At 42.7% G+C, this 12,430-nt stretch overlaps 1 protein-coding gene across 1 annotated transcript in view; it reads right to left on the bottom strand.

Annotated features, from left to right (window-relative positions):
- slc24a3 (solute carrier family 24 member 3) overlaps nucleotides 1-12,430 on the bottom strand; it is a 69,631-nt gene that overhangs the window by 41,505 nt on the left and 15,696 nt on the right. The window contains exon 2 of the mRNA XM_078288701.1: nucleotides 5,867-5,998. Coding sequence (XP_078144827.1) covers nucleotides 5,867-5,998 — 132 coding nt within the window. The remainder of the gene's footprint in view (nucleotides 1-5,866; nucleotides 5,999-12,430) is intronic.

Genomic DNA, 12,430 nt, shown 5'->3' with positions numbered 1-12,430 from the left:
TCACGGCTGAGCGTGTGTGTGTGTGCGTGTGCGTGTGTGTACTGGTGTTTGACCCCAGAAGGATTTTATAATTTTCTTTCTTTCTTTTTTTTTTTTTTTACATTTTATGAAAAATGACAAAAATGAGGAAAAAAAATCTGCATCCCAGCCAAAAACAGGCTTGTGCAACAAAATCCTTGGTTTGTGGAATGTCACATTTTTGTGTGTGTGTGTGTGTGTGTGTGTGGATGCGTGCACAGTTGTTTGTGTTATGTATGCTTGTGTCTTTGTTCAGGCATGTGTGTGTGTGTGTGTGTGTGCTGGTGTGTAAGTTTGTGTATGCATGGATTTCTTTATGCATCAGTGGCTGTTTGAGCATGTTTGTGTGTGTGTGTGTGTTCTCATTTGCGTGTGCATGTGTTTGTGTGCACAGGTGTCGGCACGTTGGTGTGTGCGTGTCCACATTTGCTGTGTGTTTACTGCGCGCGGTGAGATGAGAGGACGGAGTAAGTGTCATTGATCCAACCAATTACAGCGCAACAGAGTGCTGAAGAGACAGTCGCTGCCATAGGAATACATAATATTTCGTTTGACAGAACAGAACAGAAGGGAGACTCTTCTTCTTCTGTGGCCACTGCTTTGTACGCTAAGAGCTTGGCTTCAATTTATCCCAAGCCACTAAATGCTGTCAATTCTACTATCCACATGGGCAGGTTACCAATAATATTCTATTCAAAAAATTATTTTAGCTGCTAAATATTTTGTCTCCATCTTTGTCACTAAGCACTCATTGGTGTGGTGTTTCTGCACTGCACCTCCCAGAGATGACCTGTCAATCAAACCGTGTGGGCGGGACTGTAACGTCTTTTTCCTTGGATTTTCTGTTGATGCAGTTTGAGTTTCTGTGATAGAGTGGCAAGATAGCCATTTATTTATATGGATTATTACTTTAAAGAAAAAGGTAGTTGTATCTTCTGACTGAGACGGGTTTACAGTTGAAGTTGTAGTATTAGTTGGAGTATTAGCACCTTGTACAGATGCTTGGTCCTAGGATGAGGCAAAATGTACCCAATGTGAGTCCTGGGAAGAAGAAGTTTCTGAAATACTTATGAATTATGAAGATCTTCACAGTCATTACAGTGGCAAGTGTAGAGTTGAAGAAAAACAAGAAAAAAACTAGAAGGGCACTCAGAGAGCGCAGACCTCCGCCAAGGCCAATAGTCCAGTCTTCTATGATATGCAAATGTGCAAGCGCAACCAATATACGGATCCGCTCCAAAATTGAATGGGTTCTTCCTTGGCCCATGCTACACCCTTCCACGAAGTTTCACGAAAATCGGGCCAGTAGTTTTTCCGTAATCCTGCTGACAAACAGACAAACAAACAAACGGCACTGAATACATAACCTCCTTGGCAGAGGTAATAAGATCACAAAATGGAATAATAATCCACATCTTACATCCAGATACACAATGATTTTGACTTGCAAGTTCCTTTAACGTACTAGATGATTGGAGGATCATTGCTTTAGATTAGTAGATAAAGATAGGGTGCAGAGGTTTGGAGTTCTCACTCCCCTCAACAATGCAAAACACTCACTAAGAACTTATATATGTATGGGAAATATATGTACTGTCCATGTTTCATTTGCACTATACCTTTATCCTCTTTCTTTCCTGAAAAGGGCATTAACTCAATTCAGCTCCATTCAGTTCCATTCAAGTCAGCCGCTCACTCAAGGGAACTGCGCAGACCCCAGCTGGCCCGAGTAAAAAAGCAGAAGGAGCCACGTTATTTTTGGGAGTTCTTCTTGTCACGTGTCCGAGCTCCATTGTCGCGTCGTTGCGGCGGAGCTGTCAAGCGGCCGGCCGCTAAAAATAGGAACCGAGGCTATTTCCCCAAGCCGTCGCTGTGGAAGCTCGCCGCCGCCGACGGAACTGCAGAATTATTGTACCGTACGGCGGCATCTAAAGCCCATTCCAGCCAACATCTTACTCTCTCGTTCCCCTGTATTCCTTCCCTCTCATACAAAGATTCAGGTGGAATATCAGGAGACTGAAAAAACACTGAAAAAACTGTCATGATTAAACCTTCTTCTCTTCAGTTTTTTGTACTTATTTTTCTTGAAAACAGGGAAAAGTCTTGCAGAAGGGGTGAAATAATCTGACTTTTTTCAATGTAATTTAGCTTGAAACACATGATATCTTATAAACAATTGGTAATCGTCCTTATTTCACGATACTGTCATTTGTTTTGAGACAAATCTTGCAAGAAGTTAAATTACAGCGAGCCAAATCGATTATCTAACCCACTCTGGCGGACTTTTTCACTTGTTTTGAGAAGAATAAATTAAAATAATTGGGCGTTAAATAATAATTTAACGCCCAATACAAGATTAAATATCTTATTAAGATGGACATAAGATATAACGTGGATACGCATGTGTGTGTGCATGCATGAGCGTGTCAGCACATCACTGCCTGTGCACCCAGATGCATGTCATCTCAGCATGCATTTGTATCAGTGTGTGTGTGTGTGTGTGTGAGACTGTGCGTCTGGAGTATCCGCCTGTGTATTCATTTGGCTTTTCGTGTGCGAGCGGCGCGCAGGATAAGAATGCTCTGTGACTTGAAATTGAACTGATAATTGCACGAAAAAAATAAAAAAAAAGACAGAGAGAGAGAGAGACAGAAAAGAAAAAGAAAAAGCTGGAGACGGCGAGCGCTCCGGGGGGGGAGAGAACTAAACGGATGATAATGGGGCGACAGAGAGAAAGAGAGAGAGAGAGAGCGAGAGAGAGAGCGAGTGAGCCGTGAGGAGCACATTGTGAAGGCCCCTTTTAGTGCAGGAAGGCAGGAATAATCCCTATTAAGGTAATTAGTGTTTCAGGAGACAAAGCGTGATTAAACAGAAACAGGCTATAAACTATTTGCTGTCTAAATATAACTCGTCCATATGAATTCAGTCAGAGGAACGGGAGACTGAGAGGAATCAGCGTCTGCAGAATCCACCATCTCCTCATCCCCAAAACTGCAGGAAGGAGGAATGTGTGCATGTGCATATGTTTGTGTGTGTGTGTGTGTGTGTGTGTGTGTGTATGAGATGGGGGCGGTGTGTTTACAATGAGATCAAGAGAATGCTTGGCAGGACGTCAGCCTTGTAAAGCCCCAGGATTCCACATGGAAAACACTCACACACTCCGCGCCACGGGGAAAACACACATGCCGTCAGAAACGCACACCGACGCACACACACACACACACATACGCACACACACGCCTACAGAGAAAACAAACATACAGCATGAGAGGTTTTGGTACACACTGAGGAAGCGACACACACACATATACACACACACACACACACGCACACGCAGCCAAGCAACAATAATGTTCGCAGCACACTGTCTCAAGGAGAGCAGAAAGGATTTCTACCTGGGAGAAGTTTGTGTTTTACCTCCACTTTCATCTCAACGTCAACATCCCTCTCGCTCTCTCTTGTTTCTCTCTATCTCCCCCTCCTCACCGGCATTTTTCATCTTCAGTTCCTCTCCTGTGTAGCAGCCATCTCTTCTGAGACTGGATAGTGTGTGTGTGTGTGTGTGTGTGTGTGTGTGTGTGTGTGTGTGGGTCTCCTTGTATTGGACACAAGGCATTCTGGATTGATTTACTATGTGGAAAAAGGCAGAAAATCTAATCATTTTGCCTTGGTTTCTGTCATGTTAATTGTGGTTAACCTGGTATCACCCCTACATACAACAGCAGTCTTTTAGTGTGCAACACAAATTCACACACACACACACACACACACACACACACACACACACACACAGTCACACACACACACGTTTATATTAGGGATGCAAATTTTCAGAAATTTCCTAATCGATCATCGGTCACGTTAATGACCAATTAATCGATTAATCATTATGTAAAAAACAGCTTTTGACATAGAAAATAGAAAATACAAAATGTGTGTTTTTACACCTGTCTTTAGGCCTACTCAACAAGTTACTCAACCAAGCATAATTCAAAAGAGTCGGGACCCTCGACAACGGACGTCAGTGTTTCCCACAGGCTGAAAATGTACTTTCTTTAATTACTTTAAATTGTCTTTACATTGTGTCCAACAGAACCCAACTGGCGGAATATGCAATGAAGTCTCTGCACTGCACTCATGTTAACTTTCTGAGTGTTGAGCAGCGTTAGAATTGTCCGATTGAAAAGAATCAAGTTACTCTTTACCGTTACAACACATGCGAGTTCTGAGAAATTGTGGAATTTTATATTTTTTTACGAACGTTTTCAGAACGGGAGACGGACTGTCAGGTTGAGTACAGAGCTACTGCATCGCCAAATGACAGACATGACGTGATGCGCACATTAGACGCATTACAGAGCGATTTACATCAATTTGATTAACTTTTTATGTTGCGCCGGCCGTGCCGATATTGTGGCGCTGCCACAGTTTATGTATTGGAAACAATGGTACGACAATCTACGGGTTTATTTAAGAATAAGAGCGTATCTACGTGGTCAGGGATGAGTCCAGTGCAGCCTGGTGACAGTCAGTCCATCCTGAAACACACGCTCCGGGAGAACAGCTGTCCCGGGTCGGGAGGCACAAATAGTATGGCGTCGCACCAACTTCACCAGCCGGGGGAATGCATTCTCTTTCATTGTGCTTGTAGAGGTGCTGTATTTCAACTTTGTATTACAATGTTTACAATGAACACTGTTGTCTTTTCGGGTGTAATGCTTCCACCCGCTTGCTGGGCTTTCTTCTTCCTCTGTATAGGCGGTGAAAGTTAAATTGCGCCCTTGTGGCGGTAAATCATTTCCGAAAAAAATGAGAAATAGCACATAACGTACATTATCGATTAATATATGCTTGATCGATCAAATTGTTAACGGTGATTAATCGATCGTCGATTAATCATTAACATCCCTAGTTTATATAACTATAGGGTTAGGGTTGTGAGGACTACATTCAATCCTTAACCCCTAACCTTCACTACTACATGCCTAACCTTAAACTAAACCTAATCCAAATTAGAACCTTAGTCCTAACCCTAAAATAGCCCTTTAAAGAAGTGAGAAGCAGCAAAATGTAATAATATAAGTATAGAAATACAAGGACACATGCCCATTAATGTGACGGAAGACAAACCTAACAACTTTCAGAGGCTCAGCTCGGCCAACCTGGCAACAAGTCTGTTTGGGTTAGTTAGATCTATTACTCATACTTGGCAAACAAAATCTACTCGGTCTACATGACATTACAGTGTCTACCTCGAGCTACTGGAATTCTCATAAATATTCAATACTGGGGGCAGCCTTTAGGGCAATGTGTGCTGAGTGCCATTCTCCTGCCAAGTCAGCATTATCAACACACAAAAGCACAGAGCTTGATTGTATAATAACAACAGAAGTGGTCCCAGTACACTTCCATGGGGTACACCACAGGTGATGCAAAGGCTCAGATACATGCCCATTGACCACTGGCCCATTTACAAAAAGGCTTGTATTATCCATCCCAAGTCCCTTTAACTTTGTTTAAGGTGATTCAATGATCAACTGTGTCAAACGCCTTTTGGATGTCCAACAGAACCATTCCACACAATTTGCCTTCATCAATCCCCTTCCTTATGAAATCAGCATCAGGTGTTCATGAACAACTTTCCCAACGATTTTTGAGATAATGCTTAAAATCAGCACCGGCCTGCAGTTCCTAGAATCAGTCTCTCTGCCTTTCTTGTTTAGAGGAATAACTTCAGCATGTTTAAAACCAGTTAGTACTATGTCTTGATCCCAGGACAGATTTAGGATGTGGGTAACACAAGGGGTGATTTGTACCGCTGAGTCTCTCAGGTCTTAACCACTCTTACCTGGTTCAGTGCAGTTTTTGGATTCCGGGTCGGAGAAGAGGTTCGACTCGTTGTCGTAGACTTCCTGCAGAAGGTGGCGGCTCTCCCACCTCGCCTCCTCCTCCACCACCATGGAGCTGGACACATCGTATCCTAGGAAAGAGAAAGACAGAGAGGGAGAGAGAGAGGCAGAGAGAACACGGAATGGTTAGAAGGGCTGCACAAAGTATCGGAGACTCCACTGCACGTCAAATAAACCACCAGGCAAACCGTCAATGGCAGCTCCGTCCCAGGGGAGTTGGCTCGGTGAAAGATATTGATTGCATCACGTAGGATCCAAGGAAGAAAAGAACCCAGGACTTGGGGTTTATATAAGGAACGTAAGGGACTTTTAACAATCACTCTAAAAAGAGATGAAATAACAAATTGTGTAATCTCTGTATGTATTAAAGATTTATCAAAATTAGTGCTGAAATATTTTTCACACACTCTTTTATCAACACATTCATATGTGTGCTCATCAATTTTCAGCACCCACTGTCAGCTTACAGTAGGCTAATGCCAAGTCAAGGTAATGAACTGACCGCACCATGAAATGTCTTGGCCACCATAAGAATCTCACACAGGCCAGCAGAATGGCTATTCTCACTTCTTTTCTTAGCTTGGTCAGCATCAGTGATTCCAACCTATGCTCAAAGCCACCAGGACCATCTGTATTTGCTGGTTGATTTATGGTCTGGTTTCAATTAAAAGCGTAACAGGAAAAAAATACATTTTGTAGCTACTGAGGTTTGCTATTAAAGGTTGTTAGAACATTGAAACAACTTATTTTATCTTTTAAAGGATAGCAGGTAACTTACAACCTTCGTTGACAAAACATGCTTTTACAGATATCGACTGATGAACTTGATGACTGATGATTTTATTTCCAACATGGATGCATAACACTTTGAAAATACACTCTTTAAATGTCCCCTAGTGTAGTGAACATCTATGACGTACACACAAGCGTCTGGTAATGCCTAAGCTACTCGTTTCATAGCTAATGCACATTCCTGAATACTCCATTCCGCTTCCCACAGAACAAAGGCAGATGAGACATACATCTTGTGTCATCACGTTCCTACGGCGACATTAGTGCGGCGGCGTGCTGAGTGCCGAGCGCCGCGGGGCCAATCGTTCCAGCTCAGTCATCTGGGTCACAGTATCCTCAAGCGCCCCACCTCCGACCCATCTCCCCTCCCACCATGCAACAGGCCCCGACTTAGGTGCAGAGCGCGCCGGGGCTTCTATAAATAGCCCCGCGGCGGCTATATTTATCAAAACGAAGAAATATGAAACATTTCAGAAGCGTGCAGCGTGACGCAAACAGCGATGTCGCAGGCGGATAGAGGACTGGGGAGGCACTGAGCCGGAACGGGACGTTTCGGAGCAACGACTGCAGTCATCACAATACAGCGGTATCACGGCGGATATGTGCTTCGCGAAAAGGGGTCATCTGTGGGTCAAATCTTATACAGCGCAGTGAAAAGTTGCATTAATTCATATGTCATTCCTACAGTTTTTGTCAGTCCAACCATATAATATTTCTGAATGTGTACCAGAGAATGAGGTCTTGAAGGTGCAATGCAATCAAGATGTAAAACATGGAGGAAAACTCATCAGTACCTCTATGATATGAAATATGAAGTTCACTTCTTCCTAAAACCGCAGTGAAATATTGCTGTTGCTCCAAATTTTAAAGGTTTCCATACACAAGCAATATTCAAAGACAATGGAGACGAGTTTGTCCATTTTTTGACCAAATGTCATGATACTGTTGTTTCTACTAAAACACCTTTTGGCTCCTGAACAGACAGATATTAATATAGATATAGGTATGATATTACTTGCCTATGGTCAAATGCATCAATCCTGGTCATAATTTCATCATTTCTGAGGTAATGTGAGCATTAAACTTTACAGCCCAATGTTATCTGCACTGATTTTCTCCCTTTCTTCTTAAGCAATGTTGGCAACCAACTGGCTTACATGTCATTACCTTAATATCTGTTGAAAAAAAAATCCAATTTATTTCAAAATGAACAGAATGCACAGTTGCACGCTGACGTACAGTTACAGTATGTATAGTTCCACAAAGAGGAGACCAATGGGTCAATTCTGCCAAGCTGCATCAGTGCAACGCTCATATGAAGCTCCGATTGTTGTGACGCCTCTTGCCCTCTTTACTGTATGCTCTTCCCCAGAGCCAGTGTGTGTGTGTGTGTGTGTGTGTGTGTGTGTGTGTGTGTGTGTGTGAGTGAGTGTGTGTGTGTCTAATAGAAGACATTCAACAACTTTAAAGCAGACACTCAAGAAACCCCGCTGGAGTCCTCTCGTCTCTTAATAATGTGTGTCTGAGTCTCTCTCTCTTCCTTCCTCATTTTCCATTAGGCTGACACACACACACACACACACACCGAGTACACACACACACACACACACACACACACACACACACACGGGTGCATGCGGATGCACCCCCACACACAAACACAAACACAAGGTAGACAGACACTGGCTACTACCAGCCAACCTTTTTGGTTGGCTGGTAGTCCAGTGAAGCAGAATGCATCACCAGTGCCGAGGTTACTATGGCGATGTGACGTAACCGGTGAGACGAGGGGGTGGGGTGCATGACATAACACTGAGTAACCAAGACACACACACACACACACACAACACTGAGTATCCAAAATACCCACATGCACATGCTATCAGATGTGCTATGCAGTGCCATCGCTCATACAGGCAAACTCCGGCTAAACAAATCCCCCATGTCATCAGCTATAGGCTCCTCACTGTAGAACTGGTAAAGAGGGAAAAGCAATGTGGGCCTCAGTGCGGAGCTGCACCAGAGGACTGCAGCATTTCCCCTAGACTCATTCACAAAAATTGCCCTAGCTGCTGGAAAAATGACAATTTTTCAGACAGAATTTCATCATCTGTCCCTGTCGTAAACCCAAATTAGAGGGTTAGTTTATCATGATAATGTAAATACCTACAATGCGTGTTTGCTTATTAATATTTACTCATATTTCATATTCATATCTGCATGTGAATAGCTGCACAAGGCATACATTTGTGTATATTTCTCCTCCACTGGGAATAGCTAGTGACGCACACTAGCACTTCATCTCTCAATGAAAACGCTATCTTTATTTCTTTATTATTTCTTTCAATACATTCAGCAAGTGTGATTGTTTTCTGTATGACCTTCAGTACGCTCTATTCATATATCTTATTCATAGCTGTATCCTATACTCTGCTGCTTCAGCAAACCAATTTCTGATTTAACATATCTAATGAAAGTCCTGAAACTACAACTGGGCAGTAGAAAAGAAAATTAATTATTAAGTGACATGAAGTCCAATAGTGCTTATACAACAGATAGGAGTGGACATGCAGCTCAAAGAAACCTGTCATTGCATGGGGGAAAAAAATATAAGATCCCTAAGATTTAAGATATTTTAATACCTTTAGGGCCTTAAATTTAGATAATTAATTTTAAGACTTTTTCAGATTTCCTAAGGACCAGCAGATACCCTGGATAATGTAAAGTTCCAGCATGAGTGTGTGTATGTGTATGAGAGTGTACGTGTGTGAGAAACACTGAGAGAGAGAGAGAGAGAGAGAGAGAGAGAGATAGGGAGAGAGAGAGAGATAAGGTTACTAGGTGACTAAATGCATAATGTGTGTGTTGCCAGATTTCCCCCAGATCTCAGACAGTATGGTGTCAGCCAAGATGTGCTGAACCTGCAGGACTCTCCCCACCGCAGAGATCTAGGCCAGCGGTGTGTGTGTGTGTATGTGAGATGTGTGTGTGTGAGTAGTGTATAGAAAGAACGCTTATGGGGAATCGCAAACACCTAGGGAGCTGGAACGGACTACAAAAAAATTCTATCTGTCCATGTATTGATATATCTTTCTCCCCCCGCTATTTATCCATCCATCTCTCTCTTTCTCTCTCTCACACATACACACACACACACACGCACACAGCAGTGCACCACACACACGTCACTAACCCACTGTGTCCTATATTGGCCGACGTCCTATGTCTATAGGTCCAAGCCAACCCCATAACGTCACATAATATGGCCGCCCATCCCTCCTCACTGTCATGCTTAATTAGCTACTTTATCTTCATTAGTTGCCCTCGCCAGGCATGTGTGTATGTGTGTGTGTGTGTGTGTGTTTCTCTGTGTCCATGGAGACATGTCTGAATCCTTGTGTGTGTTTGTGTGAAATGTGTGATATGTGCATGTGTTTGGATTTCTGTATATATATACAGTATATGCGTGTGCAGGGCCATCACTGGTCTACTATACGGCTTGGTGTGTGTGTGTGTGTGTGTGTGTGTGCGTGTGTGTGTGCATGAGTGCTCGCTACAACCTTGTCCCTGGAGAGAGGAGAATCAGGCCAGGAGCACGTGGCATGTACTATATGGTGCGATGCTACACGTGATACCAACATCCTTGGCTTCTACATAGGACATATAATATCTAGGCTACTAGGCATTCCTACAATGGCAAACTCCCACACTGACACAAAATATGACACATACTGTGGAGATTCATGTAATTTATATGACTCTAACTCTGTATTTGAGTCATCCGTGTTGATCGAAGGGAGCTCAGCGCAATCATGGCTGTGTTTCATATCAGGACTGTATGTAGAATCTTGAGAACGAAGCTCTCTGTGTCTCCACTAGCTCTGTCGCATGCTAACACTTTAGCATACAGGTTAGCATAACCTCAAAAGTGAGAAAATGAGAACTTGAAGCAGCTCTAAGGCGTGTTTAGGGGATTGCGGACATAACATTCGACAAAAGGAATGTACTTTTAATGTCTCTTCCCGCAAACGTAACTTTCTGTTTACACAGAAAGTGAGCGAAGTTAGCCAGACAGCTAAAGTTCTTGTGCTGTTGATTTGTAATGAACTTCACTAATGATGAAGATTGAGATTTTGTTTTCACAAGTCATGAATCTACAGGGCATAGAAGAAAAAACAATACTAAATTTGGAATACTAAAAGGTCCATTTTCAGATTTTGGATAATGCTAATCGCCTACGGTTACTAACACCATGTAGTTAGTTCCCCTCGATCAACACAGATGACTCAAATATAAAGTTAACGTCATATAAATTATAAATATCTCCACAGTATGTCATATTTTGTGTCAGTGTAGTCCTTTAAATGAGGACATGTAGATTTTGTAAATACATTAAAACACATAGAGTTCATTAAAGGTATATTCTCACTGCAAAACACCATCCAGGGTGCATGCAGTCTGTGTTTGTGCCAGCGCCATACTACACAGAATCTGCTTTGCCAGTTAGTCAAGCTGTCAATGCACTGATGCAAAGGAAAGCTACATTTACTCAATATCTATCAAGTGTAGTTTGTAGTTGAGAACTACAAGCTACACTTGCTACACTTATATAATCATGTCTCTCATTCATACAGACACACATACAGACACAGACACACATACACACACACACACGCACAAGCTCAGACTTCACGTGTGATTTTCCATCAATAAATCAATATGGCTATGAGTGGTTAGAATGACATTGGTCTCTTGTGTATTTAAGAAATAGCTGTCTCTGTGAATCATGTCAAAGGAGATTTTCCTGAAGGAGCATATCTATGTATATATACAGTAGATGTACTGTATGTATATGTATATGTATATGTATATGTATATGTGTGTGTATGTGTGTGTGTGTGTGTGTATGTCTATGTTTGTGTGTAGGCCTATATACTCTGTATATACACACATAAAACATGAATATATGCAAAGCCCATCAGAGGGCGTGGGTAATTGGTGCTTAACGAACGTGACAGCTCGTTAATGGCCTTGTTAAGAACCTCGTTAGCTGACACTGTCAGACGTCACTCCTGCTGTGAGTGTGTAAGAGTGTTGTCATCTTCAAGGATTCCTATCGCCTTTCATTCTCATCTCTCTTTCCCTCTGAAGATCCAGGCTTGGCAGGGGGGCTCAGAGGAGCCTCTCCCCTGTGGCAGAGGGCTGTGCGGGGGCACGGGGGGGGTGTTACGCTCCCCTCTCCTCCCCTGGAGCTTCTTCTCAGCCGAGCCGACAGCTCTGGTCGTCAGCCTCAGGTTAACAGGCCTCCGTTCCAATAATAGCGAGGTATCAATTAATTTGACGATGATATATTTTGATGTTTAAAAATGCTACAAGTAGCCTCTTAAATATATAATGGATTGACAATTTCATCTGGTTTAGCGAGGGTGTCACTACAAGCCCATCTTGGGTTTTTAACCTCACTTAACTTCAGTTTTCATTATGATGCCGTATTAATTTCATTGTTCTGATCTTTCCTGCAGATAACTAGATGAACTAGAACTACTCTCTCTCTCTGGCCCCCATCTGGCCCCCATCAGATCCGTGACTGTTTGGATGAACAGCTAATCAAATTTACATGTCACAGAGGAAAATCAACAGGTGAAGTCACTCGTGTGTGTGTGTGTGTGTGTGTGTGTGCATGTGTATCTGCATGCACGGGCGTTTATGTA

Source organism: Centroberyx gerrardi, chromosome 15 (assembly GCF_048128805.1).
Source record: "Centroberyx gerrardi isolate f3 chromosome 15, fCenGer3.hap1.cur.20231027, whole genome shotgun sequence".
Classification (NCBI taxonomy): domain Eukaryota; kingdom Metazoa; phylum Chordata; class Actinopteri; order Beryciformes; family Berycidae; genus Centroberyx; species Centroberyx gerrardi.
Note: the sequence above shows the minus strand (reverse complement) of the source record. Positions and strands in the feature narration are given on the sequence as shown.